Here is a 20929-nt window from a genome sequence, read left to right on the forward strand (position 1 = left end):
CACACGTCACACACACACACACACACACACACACACGTCACACACACACACACACACACACACACACACACGTCACACACACACACACACACACACACACACGTCACACACACACACACACACACACACACACACACACGTCACACACACACACACACACACACACGTCACACACACACACACACACACACACACACACACACACACACACACGTCACACACACACACACACACACACACACACACGTCACACACACACACACACACACACACACGTCACACACACACACACACACACACACACACACACACACACGTCACACACACACACACACACACGCGCACACACACACACACACACACACACGTCACACACACACACACACACACACACACACACACACACACGTCACACACACACACACACACACACACACACACACACACACACACGTCACACACGTCACACACACACACACACACACACACACACACACACACACACACACACACACACACACACACACACACACACACACACACACACACACACACACACACACACACACGTCACACACACGCCCTGTGGGCGGAGCCTCAGCTCGCAGTGGGCGGGGTTCCGGGGGCGGGGCGATCCCCGTGGGCGTGTCCCGGTGTGCGGGGGCGGGGCCAGCGGCGCCTGGCGCTGACTCGCTCCGGGGGCGCCGCCGCAGCGGAGCCGCCGCCGGGGCCTCCCCGTCCGTGCCCGCCGGTCCCTCCGCCCGGCCCCGCCATGTCCGGCCGCGGCGCCTTCCCGCTCAGCCCGCTGCCCCCCGCCGCCGCCCCGCCGGCCCCGGGGCCAGCCACCGCCCTGCTGCGCGGCCCCAGCCCCGCGCCCGCCGCCGCCGCCGCCCCGGGGTACCGCGCCATGGGCCCGGCCGCCGCGCAGTACCAGGTGAGGGGCCCGGGGGGGCACCGAGGGGGGCGAGGGGGCTCCGAGGGGCTCTAGGGAGGGTGGCGGTGCTGGGCCGGCCCGCGGGGCCTTGGCGAGGCAGCGTGGCCGGGCCTGGGCGGCATCGCCCCGAGCAGGGCCCGGGACCCCCGCCCGGAGCCCCGGTGGGACCCTTTTCCTGCGCGTTTTACTCAGGACACTTCCTTCGTCCCTCCTTCCCACTTTTTAGTCTCAAAGCCCGGTAAAAGTTTGTCCGGGCCCGTGCCCAACACGCAGCGGGGAGACCCCTCCTGGGGCGGGGGGTGCTGGGATCGTGAGCCCCGGTCCGGGTCCGCAGCCACCCCATCCCATCCCACGCCATCCCATCCCATCCCATCCCACGGCCAGGAACCGCCTGGAACACTTTGTCTGCGTCCTTGGCAGAGGTGGAGGTAACCACGAGGTGTGTGCGGTGCAGGTGTGCATCCTCTGTGGATCCTCGGGAAGGAAAAAGAGGTGGTGAAGTGGTGGATGAGGAGACCGGGTGCTTGGTAGCGTTGGGGGAGAGCAAAACAGGGAGCAGCCCTCAAAAAGCAAACAAATCGCTCGTTTTCCAGCCTGAGAATCTCTTATAAGTATTTTCAGGCAGTAAGAGGAATGTTTACAAGGGCCTGGCGTGACAGGACAAGGGGAATGGCTTCCCACTGCCAGAGGGCAGGGTTAGATGGAATATTGGGAAGGAATTCTTCCCTGTGAGGGTGGGGAGGCCCTGGCCCAGGTTGCCCAGAGAAGCTGTGGCTGCCCCTGGATCCCTGGAAGTGTCCAAGGCCAGGTTGGACAGGGCTTGGAGCAACCTGGGCTAGTGGAAGGTGTCCCTGCCCATGGCAGGGGGTGGCACTGGATGATCTTTAAAGTCTTTTCCCGTTCAAACCGTTCCATGTTTCTATGATATTCCAACAGTAAGAAGTATATCCTGACATACCCTCCTGCTCCCCCTTGCACACTCAGCTTGTCGGTTCACTCTGAGGCTCGTGCTGATTATTTTGGTCCGTAGTTTTCTGGTGTAAGGCTGAGTTTTCCAGCAGGCTGGAAATGGAGGAGCCCGGTTGTGGTTGTGCAACAACACGTTCTCATGGGCGCCGATGCCTCCTCCAGAGCTGTGCCTTATTTGCATGAATTAAAACTTCAGAAATAGCCCAAGCTGAGGGAAATTCCAGCTCGCTAATGCAGGATGAGGAAACGACTTCCTCCTGCAGCCTGAAAAAACGCCAAAAAATGGTGTTGGGAATGGAGCTGGCTCAGCCACGGCCGTAACTCGAGGCAGAGGCGAGCGGGCGCTGGGTCTGCCCTGACCTTCCATGGGGCAGGTTGCAAAATCCAGCTGGGAAGCTGGAGCCAGGCTGGAGCAGCCGGGTAAACAGGCTGGCATATGCTGGCTTTCCCCCCTCCCTGCTGCTGGCTGGGATAGCAGCAGGTGTTGGGAGCACGGGGTGATGCATCCCATGCATCCCTCCCTGTGGCATCAGCCCTGGGGCTGGGGATGAGTGGCCTCACGTCCAGCCACAAGCTGCATCCCTGTGCCTGGGAAGGGAGATGATCTGGGAGGGTCTGTCCTTTGTTTTGCAACTCCTAGGCTGGGAAAAACAGCCCCTCCCCTCCCCGTGGCCATCCCTGCTGTGCTCAGAGGACTTCTCGGCTTTGTTAGTCCCGGCTTAATGAAGAGCTTCGTTATTGGGGCACCAGGAGACACAACGGGCCCCATCCACTCCAGCGAGGGCTTAGGGGCTCTAATCACTGGATTATGAAACATATGCTCGTCCTTTTGACATCCTTGTGGGCCTGCTGGGGATTTACTGGAGGCTCAAATGGGGAATCCTAGAGGATGACTCCCTTTGGGAGTTCCTTTTGGGAGCTGATGTGTCCAGAGCAGCCAGGTGCTGGTGCCATGCCTGGAGCAGGAAGGAGAGGAGGGTGATCAGCTTGAGCTGTCAGGCTGTGTGGTGGTGGGTCTGTGGGCAGATGCCCCATCCTGATCCCTGTCCCTGTGCCTGGGGCAGCAGGGATGCTGAGCCTGAGCCCCAGCATCCATGTTGTGCTGTCCCACTAAGTTCAGTGAGAGAGGAGCCATCCTGTTTGTTCAGGTGCTAGTTTTGGAGTTAGGAGAGTTTTTCCCCGAGTTATGGGATTGACACTGTGGCAGGGATCAGTGTGGGTCTCTGTGGAGATGGGACCTTGGAAGGCAGTGCTCTGGCCTCACAGGGACCCCAAGCTGATGCTTCACTGGTGCACAGAGGTGGCAAAATTAGGTGTCTCCATAAAGGAGTTTCATTGGTATTTGCAGAGCCCAGTTTCCATGGGACAGGAGGCTGCTGCAGTCCGGGAAGCTCCTAAGCCTGGAAGCAGCTCGGTGATCCCATCCCTGGGCAGGTGGCAGTGGGAAGGAAAGCAGAGTCGTGCTTCATGGAGAAATACATGGAGACAGTGGGATGGAGGAGCTGGAGAAGTGTGGGTTGTTGGTGTGGAGCCAGGTGAAAGCTGGGGAGGCCTGGACACGTTGGAGAGGATGAAGTGTGGAACAGGAGAAATCCACCCAGTTTGGGAGCAGAGAAGAACAGTGTTCCTGCTCATTTGGATTGGCTTGAAGGGGGCCTGGAGACAACAGCCAGGGCTGGAGCTGATCCAAAAAGCTGGGATGCTGCTTGTGCTGGATGACCCCACCCTTCCCAAGGGAGAGGGTTTCCAAGGCAGGTTTCATCACAACCCGAGCCTGGAGTTGGTTTCAGCGATGATACAAAGCAGATGAACAGTGTCCTCGTGGAGCAAGGGGGAGGAAGGCAGAGCAGAGACTGCCTGCCAGTGAAGTTCTGGGGGAACAACAACATCTTCAGGGCTTGCTGCTGGAGGCCCTCACCCCCTCTGCCTCTGTAGGACCTTGCCAGGAGCTGCTCCCTGGGCAGTTTGGCACTGCTGGGGTTTGTGCCAGGCACCCATCCCTGCTCCTCCCCTGTGCCTCACGCTGTGTTAGCAGCTCTGGGGAGGAACCCAACACCTTTGTTCCTTGTTCCTGCTGCTGTTACTGCCCATGTTATGATCTGGATTCCTGTGACATCCACAGCTCCAGGTGTGAGACCTTGGGTGAGCAGGTTTGTCTGGACCCAGAGAGCTCTGCTGGTGCTGGAGACATTCCCAGCACGTGTCCTCAATCTGCTGGAAGGTTGTTCCTGGTGCTGTGCCCTTCTCCCTTTGATTTACTACTTCCTTGTCTATGGTTTTTAGCTGATAAGTGATCTGGCTCCTGAAGCTCCTCCTATATTCAAACCTGACAGCTTTTCCAAGCGTGATAAGATGCATGGGGAAATTTGGGAGCAGTTTTGGGGCTTGCTGGGAGCAGGGAGCTGAGGGAGTGATTGCAGCCTGCAGTGACATCTTGATAGCACCACCACCTCCCAGATCAAGATCCCTGCCAGCACCAACCCAGGCTCTTCCTGGCACTTTCCCAAGAGGCATTTGCTCACAGATAATGACAAACAAAGAAAGGGAAGCATCTTTTGGGGTGTGCTGAGGGGCTCAGTTGGTCCCGATCCATGCAGAGCCCTGGGTTGAGCGGTGGCTTTAGGCAGCCGAGCTCTCCTTGAGCCCAGCCTGATGTGGAGCTCAAATCCTGTTTGAACAGGGTTTGTTTCTGAATCCTAATGGGAAGTGCTGCTGCCTGGGCATGAGAGAAGGAATGTGCAAGAAGAGCTCTCTTGCCTGGCCAGGGCTCTGCTCCCAGAGCCCTGGGCAAGGATGGATTTGGGCTCCCATTCCCTGACTTGTTAGTGTGTCCAAAGTTGGATCACACGTCTCTGGACAGAGCAGAACAGGACGTGTGTTGGGAAGAGCCTTTCCCCGTCGCTGTGGAGATGCCAGGAAGAGCTGTGACCTTGGAGGGAAGATGAAGAGGCTCTCGAGCTGTTTTTAGAATTGCTGCTTTGCTTCAAGCTCATTCTTCCTCCTGCAGCCCCATCCTGTGATTTATTGCTTCTCTGCTACCAGCCCCTGATTTCTGAGCTGCCCTTCCTCAAGAAGGGGCCTCTGGCAGGCACAGAGGCTCCCATCATGCCGACGAACATCCATCAGGAAGCCTCCCAGCCTCCCGTTGGGTTGGGCTGAAGCTGAGCCTGAGCAGAGCTCCCCAAAGGCGAGCGGCCTGTGCCCTGACCTGGGATGAACCGCGAAACTGCAGCCGGCCCCATCCGTTCCTTGGGCTTTGGCAGGGAACAGAAACAAGCTGCTTTCTGTCCCATTTCCAAGGGCTCCGCAGGGAAGGCTGGATGGGATCCAGCTTGTTCCTCGGCGCTGAGCTTGCACGGTTTGCCCTTTGTCCGCCCCGCTGGCGGGGAGGGGACGAGGCGGGACCCGGAGGGGTGGGCAGAGGGACAGGGGGTGTTCGACAGAAACGAGCTGAGGGAGGACTCCTTGGTTTGAGCTGGTTTAATGACATTTCCTGAGTTTAAGCCCTCCTGCATCCTGCTCATTTCCAGGGCTTCCAAAAGGGGCTGGAAACAGGCTTCACCCCCAGGGCTGTAGTGCTGGAGATTTAAGGCTGCGCTTGTCTGAGATGGGTCTTGGCAGCCTTTGGGCAGGAGGTGAGAGGCTGAGACTGCCCAGGACAGAGGTGCAGTCACTGGTTGAGCCAAGAGGCTTCTCTATTAGAAATGTGAAAAGCTTAAGGGTAAACTGAGAGAAAAAACCATCCCTGTGGAGGGTTCTGCCCTCCATTTTATTGCTCGTCCAAGCGATCAAATGCAGGTCCCTGGTGGGCTGGAGCTCACTCTCCTGCCAGCTGAACTGTGGCTGATGGCTCTCAGGTGCTTTTGGAGTTGATGTTAAAGTTGAAGTGTGACAGATCTGTTCATCTTTGTGCTGAACCTCTCCTTGTCAACAGAATTGTTTCACCTGAGCAGTCTGGCCCTCCAAAGAGCAGATGGACATGCAGGAGACCTTGCAGAAGGTGTTGTCACTGATATGGAGCTGTCGAAGACTCCCTCAGCTGACTCCAGCCAAGCCTCCAAATCTCTCATTTCAGGGATAGATCAGAATGTGACCCATGGAGTGGCAGAGGGAGATGGGAGAGACCTCAGGGCATGACAAGAGCTGCCCTGGCTGAAGGACAGGAGCTGGTTGTGGCCATGCCACCTCCAAGCAAGCTGCCAACAGCATTCCATGTGCAGGGAAGGGGCTGTGTAGTCATGTCAGGAACCTCCCTGGCTTTCCAAGCAGTTTTCCTTTAGCACTGATCACGTGTGGGCTTGAAAAACACCCAGGGCAAGGGTTTCCCTACCAGCCATCTGCCTTCTCTGGGGAGCTGCAGGTTCTGTTTGCAGCCTCAGCGCTACACCGAGCTTCTCTTGGGGCCCAGAGATTTCAAATTAAAAGTTTCCCAGCTGCCTCTCTCGGTTTATCTAGTCCCCAGAAGCCTTTGCAGGTGAGTCAGCACTGCTATGGGTTACGCAGTCCCCCGTGCTGAAGTGGCACAACAATATTTACTGTGGTTTTTCATTTTGCAAAGGGCGTGGGGCTCGGGGCTGCCCCTCCTCCCAGCCCTGCCACAACGGATTTCTTGATAAACCCGCCGAAACTGTGTTCTTGCCTTGTGGTTTTTGGCAAAAAAAAGGTGCTGCTGGCCGGGGCCGGCTCGGGGTGATGCTGACACAGTCACGAGGAGTTGCGCAAATGTGGCAGATCCGGAGGGGAGAGGGGAACATCTGGGAGCCGAGGGGAGGCAGGAGGAGGCTCCTGCCCTGTAGCAAGGGCGGGTCAGCCAGCCCGGGCTCTGGAGGTGCCGCTTCAAAGGCGGCTGAGCGGCGGTGGAGCCGTGTTTGTGTTTGGTTGTGTAACGGGCTCAGCCTGTGCCGTGCGGGTGTTTTCGAGCTCCCACGTGCGGCACTAATCCTGGGGCCCCGCCGCTGCCCCGGCTCCCGGCTGGAACACGCTGCTCTTTTCGGCATCTCCCGCTTGCAGAGGCGCCCGTGGCGCAGCTCAGGCTCCTGGCTCTGCGTTTACCAGCTTTTCAGGGAGGTGGGGGTGTGTTTTCTGGGGGTGTGTTTTGGCTGCAGCTCTCGGTGAGGGCGGTGCCCCAGCGCTCCCACTCCTGCATCCAGGGTGTGCTCCAAAATTGATCCCTGCGTGCAGGTAAGGAGGCGGCTTCCCTAAATCCCTTCACAGCACAGTCCTGTGCCCTGGCAGGACGGGGAGAGAAGCTGAGGGGATGTCCTGGCACGTCGAAGAGCCTGAGGCAGGGGAGAAATGTTGCTCTGCTGGCTTGGTGGCTCTCCCAGCCTCAAGGATCAAAGGATCCTGGGAAGCTGCTGGCTCAGCCCTCAGGTGGAGCAGGCTGGAGCACGTAGGGGCAGCTGGTGGGTCATGGGGTGCTGTGACAGAGGGTCCCAGTGGGGTGGTGGGTGTTAACCTGGTGGCACCTGTGAGGCCCAACCACTGCTCTGGGGGTGCTCCAGGGCTGCCCCTGGCTGGGAACCCTTGCAGTGGTTGGGTGTTGTCGTGTCTCCTGAATTCCCTGTCTGGGTCCCTGGAAGGGGAAAGATGGAGCTGGCTGCTGGCAGGGGTGAGCTCTTGCTTCCTCCAGCCCTCAGCTTTCTTCCTGCCTGCTGTTAGGAAGTGGGATTGCCCTGCTCCCCCTCCTTCCCGTGCTGCTTTCCGGAGAGGAACCCACGGCACAACCCACAACATCCCCAGGCTGCATCACTGCTTCCAAATGAATCCAGTTTGTGTCTTCCCTCATGTTTTGCTACTTCACATCCAAACTGCAGCCATGAGCTGTGTTGTTAAAAACAGCCCCAATCACTTAGTCACAAGAAGATCTGCTGTGAAACTTTCTCCAGAACACAGGAGAGCCCTATTTCAGAAACATCTATTTATTTAGTGAGATATCTCTGCAGATACCTGAGGTATAAAAAGATTAATTTAATTTAGGACAGGGTACCCAGGGCTGTGTTCAGCAAGTATTTGACTGTCTTTAAGATCCCCAAACCTCTCTAGGTCCCCATTTAAGTGTTTTGAGTAGGCTTTGCAGGCAGTGCCCTCGTGACACTCCAGGTCTGGTGGCTCCGGGCCACGAGTGGCTTCAGCCCTGTGCCAGCTGGCAGGGCACGCTTCCCCTGTGGCTTCTGCTCCTCCTGCTTCTGCTTTCCCATTGCTCTTCCTGCAGCAAGGAAAGGCTGCAGCTCCTGCTGTCATTCCCTCCTCACTGCCCTGTCCTTGCAGGATACACCCTCAGGGATCTCTCCCGGGGAAGGGGGCGGAGGGCGGGTGGTTGGCAGGACCCAGCTGAGGTCAGGCCTGTGCAGGGCAGTGTTTAACTCACACCCTCCTCTCCCCACAGCGCCCTGGGATGCCCCCCGGGGGCAGGATGCCCATGGCAGGGCTGCAGGTGGGACCCCCTGGAGCCCCCCCGTACGGAGCAGCCTCCCCGATGAGGCCTGGCCTGCCCCAATCCATGATGGATCCCTTCAGGAAGCGCCTGCTGACCCCCCAGGCACAGCCACCCATGGCCACCCAGAGGAGAGGGTAAGGGGCTGGAACACTCTGCTCCAGGGAGGACACCCCTGGGAGGCAGGAGGAGGGTGGGTTGTTCTGCTGGGTCCTGGTTGCGCTTCGTGAATCGTGGAATGGTTTGGGTTGGAAGGGACCTTAAAGCCCATCCAGTTCCATACCCTGCCGTGGGCAGGGACACCTTCCACTGTCCCAGGCTGCTCCAAGCCCTGTCCAATCTGTCCTTGCACATTCCCAGGGCTAACTAGTCTGTACTGAAAGGATGCTGCATCACTGCTTCCAAATGAATCCCATTTGTGTCTTCCCTCATGTTTTGCTACTTCACATCCAAACTGCAGCCATGAGCTGTGTGGTTAAACCAGCCCCAATCACTTAGTCTCAAGAAGATCTGCTGTGAAACTTTCTCCAGACCACAGGAGAGCCCTATTTCAGAAACATCTATTTATTTAGTGAGATATCCCTGCAGATACCGAGGTATAAAAAGATTAATTTAATTTAGGACTGGGTGCCCAGGGCAGTGTTCAGTAAGTATTTGACTGTCTTTAAGATCTCCAAACCTCTCTAAGTCCCTACTGAAGTGTCTGACAACTGTCATGTCATGCACAGACCCCCAGCTCCCTGCCCTGCTGCAGAGATTTCCCCCAGACTGGCACCACAGGCAGGGGGGAACCTGCCAGAGCTCGGGAATGGGATATTTTGTGACAACGGGGTGGTGATGGGGCCAGGATGACTCAGTTTGCAGCCTCCTCACACCAGTAACCAAAGAGCCTCGTGGTGTGTGTTTGTGCCTGTCAGGGTCTGTCTCCTCCTCACAGGGATCTGTCCAGGCTCTGGCAGGCACAGACATGGCTGGAAGCACAGCAGGGGGGTTGGAGGTTGTAGGGAAGCTCCCGGGAGCTGCAGTCTGGGCAGGACTCTTTGTGGGCGTTGTGCCAGCAGCTCCCTGCTTGTTTACAACACCACTAATCCCTCTGCTGTTCCTGTTTTCCATGAGGGCTTCTTGATTACTGGGAGCTGTTCCTCAGGGCAGGATCCCTGGGTGCTCATGGATGCTCAGGTCCCATTCCCTGCTCCGTGATCCCTCTCAGGGCACCCACAGTGGCTTTGTGTCCCAAAGGTGCTCCAGGGCGAGCTGGGGATTAAGGGCAGGGAGCAGCTTGTCCCAGCAGGGACGTCAGCAGCCAGATACTGTGTCCCCATTCCCCAGGGCTGGGGTCTGGGATCTGGGATCAGCCATGCCCGGCTGACCGGGTGTCCTTGCTCCCGGCTGGCTGCAGATCCAGGGATTAGGAGCTGCCAGCTGCTAATGGGGGTGGCCAGGAGGTGTTTGTGTGGCAGGCAGAGCTCCAACAGGGGCTCTGACCCCGCTCTTGATTGGGGCCACCCTCCCAGAGGTCCTCCTGGGGCAGCCTCTTGTACCTTGGGCCCCTCGGGGTGGCAGCACCGACTCCCACGTGGGTTATCCTGCTGCCAGAGAAACAGGACTTCCCTGTGCTGCTGGACTCTGCCCCGTGTCCTGTGCAGCACAGCAGGAGGAGAGTGTTCCCTGCTGTGTCCAGACACTGAGCAGGGTGGGCTCAGGCTGGTGGGAACCTGGAGTGTGCAGGGTGGGCTGAGCTGAGCTGTCTCTGAGCAGCTGCTGTGGCTCTGGAGCCCACCTTGCTCCCTCTGTCCGCCAGGATTTTGGTCCCACTGTGGTAAGGCTGGTTTGTTTTAAGCTGGTTTTAAGTGAGTTCCTAGCAGTGGGCTTTTGTTTGTAGCCCTGGGAGATTGTGATGGCTGTTCCCAGAAGGAAAACTCAGGAACACTGTCCTGAAACCATGGCTTTGCCTTTACCACCTCCCCTTGCTCCTGCCCTGCAGCAGCAAAGCAAACTGAAGCCTGGATTTCCTTCCCTGGTGACAGGCTCTGACATCCCACACCTTTCTCCCACAGTCATCAGGAGTATCCTGAGTGGGAAGGGACTCACAAGGACTGCACAGACACCCCAAAAATCCCACCCTGTCCCTCAGAGCATTGGCCAAACCCTCCTGGAGCTCTGGCAGCCTTGGGGCCTGGGGAGTCAGTTCAGTGCCAACCACCCTCTGGGGGAAGAAACTTTTCCCCATATCCATCCCCACACTGGGCAGGCAGCAGGATGTCCTGTGGGTGCTGCAGGGTTGTGTTTTTTGCCTGTCTCTGTGCTTTTGCAGGGTGAAAAGGAGGAAGATGGCTGACAAGGTGCTGCCACAGAGGGTGAGTGATGCCTTGGCATGGGGGGGTGGAGCTGAGCTGCTGCAGGGGTGTGATGGGGTCCTCACAAGAGGAGGATCTACTGAGCTGCCTCCTGCCCACTGGGCATTTCTGTTCAGTCCCAAACTGAACTGGAATATTTCTGTCTCTTCCTCTGGGGTGGCAGGAGGAGTTTGGGGTGTGTTAAGTTGGACAAGCAAGACTTAGAGGAAGCAGGGAACAGCAGTGGCTTGGGGTGGAGAGCTCAGGAGAACCCTAAGCCTTTCCTGGAGGTCCGTCTTGACAATCCAGGAATTCATTTCATGCATGTTCAGACAGGCTCTGAACTGATCTGGGGAGAGCTTTGCAGGACTGCAGTTTTTGCTTAAAATAAGAAGTTGGTGCTGATGTGCTGGACCTGTTGCTTGAAGGCTCCTTGGCGTGTCAGGCCAGCACTGGCTGTGCTGCTGGGGCTGTGGGGGGGATCCAGCCCCAGCCCAGCACTCAAGAGAGTGACCATTTCTGTGTGCCAGATCCGGGAGCTGGTCCCAGAGTCCCAGGCCTACATGGACCTCCTGGCCTTCGAGCGCAAGCTGGACCAAACCATCGCTCGGAAGAGGATGGAGATCCAGGAGGCCATAAAGAAACCCCTGACAGTGAGTGGCAGCCCTGCCTGGGGGGGTGGGGGGGCTGCAAACCACAGGATCATGGAATCACAGTATTGTCAAGGGTGGAAAAAACCTCTAAGACCACCGAGTCCAACCATCAGCCCAGCACCACCTCTAAACCATGTCCCCAGGTGCCACGTCCACACAGTTTTTGGACAGTTCCAGGGGTGGTGACTCTACCAATGCCCTGGGCAGCCTGTTCCAGTGCTTTACAAGCCTTTCTGTGAATAAAATTTCCCTAATATTTAATGTAATAATTAATCTTAATTTAATCTAAACCTCCCCTGGTGCAACTTGAGACCGTTTCCTCTCGTGCAGAGGTAGAAGTGGGTGCTGCAGTCACCCTCTCTCTCCAATCATCCTCACCCTCTGTTTTCCCGTTCCACAGCAAAAGCGGAAGCTGAGGATTTACATCTCCAACACTTTCACCCCAGCCAAGGAAGAGGGAGAGGGGGGGGAGCGTGTGGCCTCCTGGGAGCTGCGTGTGGAGGGCAAACTGCTGGAGGATGTAAGGATCCAGGAGGATGAAGTGGTAGAGGGAGGAGAAGTGATGGTCCATAAGGATCCAGGAGAGATGAAGTGGTAGAGGGAGGAGTGATGATCCTTAAGGATCCAGGAGGGAGGAAGTGGTGGGAGGAGTGCTGGTCCATAAGGATCCAGGAGGATGAAGGGTTGGTGCTGTGAGCTGAGAGCTCATCTGGGATGGACACAGCCCTGCTCCAGGGGCTGGAGGTGGGTTTGGGCTGGGGCCCACCCTAGCTGAGGGGATCAGATGAGTCTCTGCTGCTCTGTTTGCAGCCCAGCAAGCAGAAGAGGAAATTCTCCTCCTTCTTCAAGAGCCTTGTCATCGAGCTGGACAAGGAGCTGTATGGCCCAGACAACCATCTGGTGGAGGTGAGGCACGAGGGGTGATCCCAGCAGGAGACATGAGGTAGTCCTGCTGCTGCTGCTCCCCAGCCCAGGGCATGTTCTCCTGCAAGAGAGGGGTGGGCAAGGGGTGTTTCTGTGTGCCAGGGGGTGCCAGACCCTCCTCAGGCGCCCACGCTGCTTTCCAGGCTCAAGTTTAGGGCTGCATTTTCTTCCCTGGTACTTGTTCCTGGCCCCCACCTCACAAAGTCTGCAGCCAGAGCCAGGAGTTGTGGGGCTGCAGCAAGGATGTGGCTCCAGAGGCTGCTCAGGCAGCCCTGGGCCCCCCAGGTTGGCACAGGGAGGCCCCACAAGGGTGTTGATGGCACAGGAGGCTCATCCACACATCTGGTGCCACGTGGGAAGAAGGGGCTGCCCTCTTGCCTGTCAGCCTTGCTGGAAGGTCCTCAGGGAGATGAAGCACTGTGAGTGGGATCAGGCCTTCCTTGGGTGCTCCTACCTGGAGCTCCTGAGCAGGCTTGCCCTGCACCCAGCTCATGGTTTTTCCTGTGGGAAACACTTATTTCTGTGGTGGTGCTCAGTGTGATGGGAATCCCCTCCACATGTGGGGTTGTGAGCAGCTCTGATGTGCATCCCCTGCAGTGGCTGAGGCAGGATTGATCCTGCACTGGCTCCAGGAGCTGTTGGAGCCCTTGACATCAAGCACTTGGGGCTGGAACTGCCCCAGCCCATCCAAAATGCTGATCCCTCACTGGGCTGGAGCACATCCAGCTGGACTGGGTGTCACGCACTGGGATGAGACTCCCAGGAGCTGCCAGAGGTGGGCTCCAGGCTGTCTGCCTGTGCTAGACCCCTGCCCAGAGCCTGAGCACTGGCTCTACAGACACAAAGCCTGTCCTGGTCCTGGACTGAGCACTGTCCCCTTGGTCTCACAGTGGCACCGGATGCCCACGACCCAGGAGACCGACGGCTTCCAGGTGAAGCGTCCCGGGGATGTCAATGTGAAGTGCACTCTGCTGCTCATGTTGGATCACCAGGTATGGCCCTGGGGCCTCACAGGGGCTGGGAGTACCTGCTGCCCTCCCTCCAACACGGCTCACCTGGGAGGGGCAGCCCAGGGTGGGGAATGGGCTGGGGCAGGGCTTGGGTGAGGGTTTGGGGTGCAGGGATCACAGGGAGCACAGGGAACTCTGGGGACAGACCCACAGCCTGTGGTGACACAGGGGCTGTGTGGGACTCCCTGCTCAGAGGGGCCTCCCAAGTGCCAGACAGACCCCCCCCACTTCTTTGTGCATCAGAAGGAATTTCTTCATGCAAAGGGTTGTTAAAGATTGGGATGAGCTGCCCAGGGAGGTGGTGGAGTCCCCATCCCTGGAGGTGTCCAAGGAACAGCTGGCTGTGGCACTCAGTGCTCTGGGCTGGGTGACAAGGTGGGGGTGGCTCACAGGTTGGACTGGGTGATCTTAGAGGGCTTTTCCAACCTCAGTGACTCTGTGACTGCCCCATGTGTCCCTGCAGCCCCCCCAGTACAAGCTGGACCCCCGCCTGGCCCGGCTGCTGGGGGTGCACACCCAGACCCGGGCCAGCATCATGCAGGCCCTCTGGCTCTACATCAAGCACAACAAGCTGCAGGACAGCCATGAGAAGGAGTACATCAACTGCAACCGCTACTTCCGCCAGGTACCACACCTGGGATGGGGGAAAACACCCCTCCCACCCACTCCAGCCACAAAAAGCCTCTTCTCTGGCTGTCACGGACTCTCCAATCTGCCCAGTCTCCGTTTACCCCTTCCCCAGGCTCTGGTTTGCATCCATCACCTTGCCACGCTCAAACCAGGGCTGGGGATCCCCCCACCTGCCTGGACAGGTGGCAGGAGGCCCTGCCACGGGCAGCAAACACTCTGCTTTGCCCCTCCAGATCTTCAACTGCATCCGCATGCGCTTCTCTGAGATCCCCATGAAGCTGGCAGGGCTCCTGCAGCACCCGGATCCCATCATCATCAACCACACCATCAGGTGGGAGGGGCAGCATCCTGGGACTGGGGGGCTCTGTGGGGTGGGCAGTGGGATGGGCAGTGTTTCTAGGAATGGGGGGGCTCTGTGGGGTGGGCAGTGGGATGGGCAGTGTTTCTAGGAATGGTGGGGGGGCTCCATGGGGTGGGGAGTGGGACAGGCAGCATCCCTGGGGGTTTCTGTGGGATGGGCAGTATTCCTGGGAATAGGGGCCTCTGTGGGGTGGGGAGTGGGCTGGGTGGTGTCCATGGAGCTGGGGAGCTCCGTGAGGTGGGGAGTGTCCCTAGGAATAGGGGTCTCTGTGGGATGGGCGTGTCTTTGGGAAAGGGGGGCTCTGTGGGGTGGGCAGTGGGATGGGCATGTCTTTGGGAAAGGGGGGCTCTGTGGGGTGGGCAGTGGGATGGGCGTGTCTTTGGGAAAGGGAGGCTCTGTGGGGTGGGCAGCGGGCTGGGCAGTGTCCCCAGGCTCTGTGGAGGGGAGGGCCAGGAGGCTTCTGAGGTCTCCAGCCCAAAGGAAGTGAGCACAAGTCACCTGCGAGGGGAAGAATCAGCCAAACAAATGCGGGGGTTCCTTGGGGCAGTCAGGGGGTCAGTGCACCCCCACAGCAGGGTGGAGGCTGAGGAGGGGCCCTCCCCCAACACCCCATGTCCTCCCAGTGTGGACCCCAATGACCAGAAGAAGACAGCCTGCTACGACATCGATGTGGAGGTGGATGATCCCCTGAAGGCTCAGATGAGCAACTTCCTGGCTTCCACCACCAACCAGCAGGAAATCGCCTCCCTGGATGCCAAGGTGGGGGACACTGCCAGGGGACAGCCCTGCAGAGCTGAGGACAGCGAGGTGATGTCTTGTTTTGGGGGGACACAGCTCCCTCTCACCCTTCTTCTCTCCCCAGATTCATGAGACCATTGAATCCATCAACCAGCTGAAGACACAGAGGGATTTCATGCTGAGCTTCAGCAACAACCCACAGGATTTCATCCAGGAATGGATCAAATCCCAGAGGAGGGACCTCAAGGTAAAGGGGAGGTATTGCCAGGGGAGGGTTAAGTTGGATATTAGGAAAAATTTCTTCATGGAAAAGGCTGTCCAGCCCTGGCCCAGGCTGCCCAGGGCAGTGATGGAGTCACCATCCCTGGAAGTGTTCAACAACGTGTGGATGTGGCTCTTGGGAACATGGTTTAGTTATGAGTTGATGGTTGAACTTGATGATCTTAAAGGTCTTTTCCCACCTTAACAATTCCATAATTCTCAAACCCTGGTGCTGGGCAGAGCGAGGGGCTGGGAGGAGGTCTGGGCCCATCCCTGGTGCTCATTCCATGTGCCTCCCACCCCGTGTGTCGCTCAGATCATCACGGATGTGATCGGGAACCCCGAGGAGGAGCGGCGGGCGGAGTTCTACCAGCAGCCCTGGGCGCAGGAGGCTGTGGGCAGACACATCTTTGCCAAGGTGGGCTCCGGGGGGTGCCGAGGGGGTTGGGATGGCACTGAGGGGATCCCTCTGACTGCCCTGCTCTGCTCCAGGTTCAGCAGCGCCGGCAGGAACTGGAACAAGTGCTCGGGATCCGCCTCACCTAAAGGGCGGGCGGGGGCTCGGGGGCTCCTCCTCTCTCGCTGCTGCCTGAGCCTGACGGTACTTACTGGAATCAAACAGCACTTGCACAAACCCGACGTGCCTGGAGGGACTGGGATCTGCTCACACCCCTGGGCTCCACTGGGCCGGGAAGTTCTGGCCCCGGGCAGAGCGCAGAGGGGGATCCCCCGTCCCCCCCAAGCCCCGCAGTTACGCCCCCTCCTCCTGCTTTGCATCGCGCCCCTCGCCCCTCCTTTAGAGCCCCCGCGGCCCCTCCCGCTCCCCTCCCGAGCCCAAAAACCTCCGGGAGCTGGGAAGAGCTGCCTGTGCCGAGGGGGAGGTGCTGCCAAGCCCCTCCCTGAGCCCAGCAGGCCCAGCCCTGCCCCTCTTCAACCAAAGTTTGTCATTCCAAACGCCAGCCCCACCCCTCGGCCCCGCCGGTGCCCGAGGTTTTGCACTATTTTTGTGAACAGGTTTTATATAAAAAAAAACGCATACACAAAAAAAAAAAAAAAAAAGGAAACGTTTTGTACAGTGGGTTTGTATTTGATTAATATATTGAGTTCCTCTTCCCTGCACTCATGGCCTGGGCTCTGCAGGGGGCTCAAGGTGTGCTCCATGAACCAAGGGTTTAGGTTAAGTGTTTGACAATCAGTTCATTCCTCCACCCCCTCCCCCCTGTTTTACATAATTAGTGATGCGTCGTGAGGGGGCAGAGGGGGTAGCTCTGCCCACAGGAGCCTGGCAGCAGTGGGGTCACAGGGGCACCAAGAACTGGAGATAACTGGGGATGGAGGGAGGGGACCACAGGGATGGTGCCACCCCCTGCCAGTTCCCCTGAAGTGCCTTGGCCCCTCACCTGCAGGCTCCCGAGGGGAGGGGGGCGTTTACATATTCCCAGGGTGTTCCCAGGCTCAGGGGTGCCTGCTCTGCCTCTTGTGTAACCTTTTTTTTTGTCTATTTTGGATATTTTCTAATAAAACCAGTTAGCAGCAGCTCTGTGGGGGTGTGTTGAGTCCTGCAGCTCTGGGGGGGAGGTCTGTGTCAAGTCCTGACCCCCACCCTGTTCCCAAATCAGTGCCCAGGCCTGGCCTCAGCTGCGCTTTATTCAAGTGACACCACACACGGAGCAGCTCCAGCCTCACTGTTACTTCCACAGCTTCTTGATGGACATGTTCTTCTCACTGTCCTTCTGCATCACCTGGGTGGGGATGGGAGAAGGGTTGGTTCCAGTGTACAGCCCCCAAACTGGGTGCTAACAACCCCCCAAAACACCAAACTTCAGCCCTGCACTAGGAAGGCACAGCAGCCTCTTCCACATCACTGACATCAAACAACTCCCTCAACACTGTTGTGTCTCCCCAGTGCCAATCTCCTTCCAAGCCCTGCAGCTCTCAAGTCTTGGCAGACAGTGCTCAGGACACTTTGTGCCACCAAAAACCACCATCACCCCACCAAAACACCCATGTGTTTTGCCTCCCCCCCACACACACTTACCTTGGCCACAGCCATTTCAAAGTCCTCCTGCGTGACGTGCACCCGCCTCTCCCTCAGCGCGTACATTCCTGCTTCTGTGCACACGCCCTGGGGAGACAGGATGTCACCCACTGCTCCCAAGTGCCACCCCCGGTGCCCCCCAGTGCCCCCAGCTCACCTTCACCTCCGCGCCCGACGCCCCTGGCATCAGCTCCGCGATCTTGCGCAGGTTGATGCCCCGCGTCAGGTTCATTTTGCGGGAGTGGATCTTGAGGATGTCCAGGCGGGCCTGGAGCAGTGGGGGTTAGAGCCATGGGAATGGGGACAGCAGGGACCCGGGAGAGCTGGGGAGGAGCCTCACCCTCCACGTACCTCCTCGTTGGGAGGGGGGAACTCGATCTTCCTGTCGATGCGGCCGGGGCGCAGCAGAGCCGAGTCCAGGATGTCGATGCGGTTCGTGGCCATGATCACCTGCACGGGGACAGCAGCTGTCACCACTGTGGGGCCAGCGGGACACGTCCCTGTCCCCAGGCAGGGCTGGCACCCTCCTACCTTGATGTTCTTGGTGGCCTCGAAGCCATCGAGCTGGTTGAGGAGCTCCAGCATGGTGCGCTGCACCTCGCTGTCCCCGCCCGAGCCGCCCTCCAGGCGGGACGAGCCGATGGAGTCGATCTCATCCATGAAGATGATGGAGGGCGCGTGTTCCCGGGCCATCACGAACAGCTCCCGCACCATGCGGGCACCTGCGGGGGCACAGGGCTGAGCCTGGCACTGTGACCACCCAGGGGGATAGCCCTGATGTCACCTGTCCCCCCCAGGGCCACCTCTTACCTTCCCCAATGAACTTCTGGACCAGCTCAGAGCCCGACACGCGGATGAAGGTGCAGTCGGTGTGATGGGCCACTGCCCTGGCCAGCAAGGTCTTGCCTGTGCCAGGGGGGCCGTAGAGCAGCACACCCTGAAAGGGCCACACAGACACATCAGACCCCAAAGGGAACATGGGGACACCCCTTCAGGACCCCCCAGCATCACTTGCCTTGGGCTGGGCGATGCCCAGCGCCTCGAAGAGCTCCGGGTGCTTCACAGGCAGCTCGATCACTTCCTTGATCTCCTTGATCTGCTTGTCCAGGCCCCCGATCATCTCATACGTGGAGTCTGGGACCTTCTCCACCATCATCAGGGACACCAGCGGGTCCACCTTGTTGGGCAAGATCTTGTGCAGGGTGTAGCTGTCGTTCCGCAGGGCCACGCGGCAGTTCGGGGTCACCTGTGGGGACACAGGGGATCAGTGTCCCTGCCAGCCCTGGGGGACCAGTCAGGACCCTTCCCATGGCCCCAGAACACTCACGTCGTTGATGTCGATGTTCTTGTCCACATCCACCACAAACTTCCCCTCGGGGTGCACCTGGAAGGCAGAGATGGCACCTTGAGTTATTTCTCTGGGAAGTTCCCTGGTTTGTGCCCAATATCCATCACTTGCTCAGAGCAGGAAGAAGGAGCCAGGAGCTCAACCACCACCAAACACCTTATGGACCCTCCTGCCTCTCACCAGCCTGGGGAAGGTCTGGGCCCAGCAGAGCCATTCCAACGTGCTCCTCCAGACAAAAGAGCTCCCACTCCACATCTTTGAGATGTCACATCCCCCCAGCTCAAGCTCATACTCCCTGTGACCCCCATGAGGTCACAGGGTCTCTCAGCCCCCACTCCAGCCCTGATCACCCCCAGGACAGCTCAGCCTCGTACCTTGACAAGCACTTTCTTCTTGTCCATGGCTCTCACCACCTCTCCCACGTAGGATCCCTGCTCCTGCAGCAGCTGCAGCTCCTCCCGCAGCAGCCGCACTGCGGGGAAGGACAGAGCTCAGCACCAGCCACAGCTTCCCCCCTGAGCCCCTGCCTGGGGCAGAGGGGCAGCACAGAGGGCACAGCAGCCCCCAGCCTAGAGCCCAGGGGAGGAGGAGGAGGAGGAGGGTGCAGGCCGTACCCTTGGCGTTCAGCTCGTTCCTCTGCGCCTGCAGCCGCCGCAGGTTCTGGCTCTTCTCGTTCACGATGAGCTGTGGGGGCAGAGCCTGGCTGAGTCCTTGGGGTGCTGGGCAGGGCTCAGCTAAACCCAGCGTGGGCACCAGCACTGGCACCGTTATCATGGAACGGTTTGGGTTGGAAAGGATTTTAAAGACCATCTCATTCCACTCCCTGGCACAGGCTGGAACATCTCCCACCAGCCCAGGTTGCTCCAAGCCTCGTCCAACCTGGCCTTGGACACTTCCAGAGATCCAGGGGCAGCCACAGCTTCTCTGGGCAACCTGTGCCAGGGCTTCCCCACTCTCACAGGGGACAATTTCTTCCTAATATCCAATCCCACCCTGCCCTGTGTCACTGGGGACAGGGACCTGGGTAGGGACAGTCATTCCCAGCAGGACATGGCCAAAGCCCCCTGCAGGGTGGGCAGCCCCTCACCCAGAGGATTCTCAGCTCAGAGCACAGACTCATCAACCTGTGCCCCCCAGAGCCCTCAGGATGGTCCTACTTGCTGACACCCCCTGGGAAAGAGCTTCCTTCTGCTCCTGCAGCACAGGGAAGGCCGTGAGTCCCCTCCAGGGCAGGGCAGCTGTGGGGACATGGCCACACAGCCCTGGTGTCCCCAGGCAGGACACGGCTCACCTGCAGCTCCTCGATCTTCGATAGGTAGTACTGCCGCAGCCCCGAGCCACCCTTCCCGTCGTCCATCTCCATCTGGGAGAGAGCAGAGCTCAGTGGCACTGACCCCTAAACCCACCTGTATCCCTGCCAGCCTCCGTGCTGCCCCCTCAGGCCTCAATTCCCCCCCCACAAGCTTCCCAGGCCGGGTCCTGGGTCCCCTTTTCCCTCTTTTCCATCCTCTATCCCCGCGGTCCCCAATTCCCCTCCCGACCCCCTCGACCTGGGTCCTGGATCCCTTTCCCTCCGCCTCTCCGATCCCCGATCCCCAATTCCCCCCCACCTGGGTCCTGGGTCCCCCTTTTCCCTTTCCCTCCATCCTCTGCCCCCTGGTCCCCAGTTCCCACCTTGGTCCCTCCTGGATCCCCCCCTTCCCTCTCCCCCACTCTCAGAATCCCGCCGTCGCCGCCCGACCCCAGTCCCGCACCCCTCCTGGGGGGGCCGAGGCGAGACCTGCCGAGTCACGGCGCGGCCAGGCCCGCGGCAGAGCGGGCCGCAGCAGAGCCGTGGGGCCGCACGGAGCGCCCCGAGCCCCCTTCCCGTCCACAACCCTGGCCCAGCCCGGCCCGACCCCACCTGCTCGGGCCCGTCCAGCGCCATCTTCTCCGCCGGCATCGACCCCCAACAAAGATGGCGCCCGCCGCCTTCCGCTGCCCCGACCCCTGCGCGCCTGGCGCGATGACGTCACTTCCTATCCCGGATGCGCCACAGGATCCACACTCCCGCACCCCCGGGATGCGGGGCGCCGCCATCTTGGCGCGGTCAGAGGTGATTCCTCTGTGTTGTAAGGCGCCGGAGGGGACGGAAAGGGTTGTGGACGCGCGTCCGAGGGGATACACTATCGTTCCACGAGCCTCCCGTTGTCGTTCCCCTTCTCCCACCCTCGGCAGTCCGCCTGGCCGCGGCGGCAGGGGCGCGCCACTCCCAAGATGGCGGCTAGACAGGGACCAACCGGAAGTTGTCG

General features: G+C 59.2%; 2 protein-coding genes across 2 annotated transcripts; one reads left to right on the top strand and one right to left on the bottom strand.

The window, feature by feature from the left end:
• Positions 1-863: 863 nt before the first annotated feature.
• Positions 864-16788, top strand: SMARCD2 (SWI/SNF related, matrix associated, actin dependent regulator of chromatin, subfamily d, member 2). The gene is made up of 13 exons (XM_032711303.1): positions 864-934; positions 8292-8476; positions 10654-10696; positions 11206-11328; positions 11729-11848; positions 12139-12234; positions 13143-13244; positions 13726-13887; positions 14126-14223; positions 14877-15012; positions 15116-15238; positions 15569-15670; positions 15745-16788. The coding sequence occupies exons 1-13, from the start codon at positions 908-910 to the stop codon at positions 15796-15798; spliced, it is 1371 nt and encodes a 456-aa protein (XP_032567194.1). The 5' UTR covers positions 864-907; the 3' UTR covers positions 15799-16788.
• Positions 16315-20671, bottom strand: PSMC5 (proteasome 26S subunit, ATPase 5). Its single transcript, XM_032711304.1, has 12 exons — positions 20542-20671; positions 19930-20001; positions 19253-19322; positions 19013-19110; positions 18618-18674; positions 18306-18536; positions 18101-18227; positions 17822-18012; positions 17642-17740; positions 17448-17558; positions 17291-17377; positions 16315-16994 (listed from the first exon to the last, which is right to left on the bottom strand). The coding sequence occupies exons 1-12, from the start codon at positions 20578-20580 to the stop codon at positions 16941-16943; spliced, it is 1236 nt and encodes a 411-aa protein (XP_032567195.1). The 5' UTR covers positions 20581-20671; the 3' UTR covers positions 16315-16940.
• Positions 20672-20929: the final 258 nt, after the last annotated feature.

The sequence above is a fragment of the Chiroxiphia lanceolata genome, chromosome 26 (assembly GCF_009829145.1).
Source record: "Chiroxiphia lanceolata isolate bChiLan1 chromosome 26, bChiLan1.pri, whole genome shotgun sequence".
In the NCBI taxonomy this organism is placed as follows: Eukaryota; Metazoa; Chordata; class Aves; order Passeriformes; family Pipridae; genus Chiroxiphia; species Chiroxiphia lanceolata.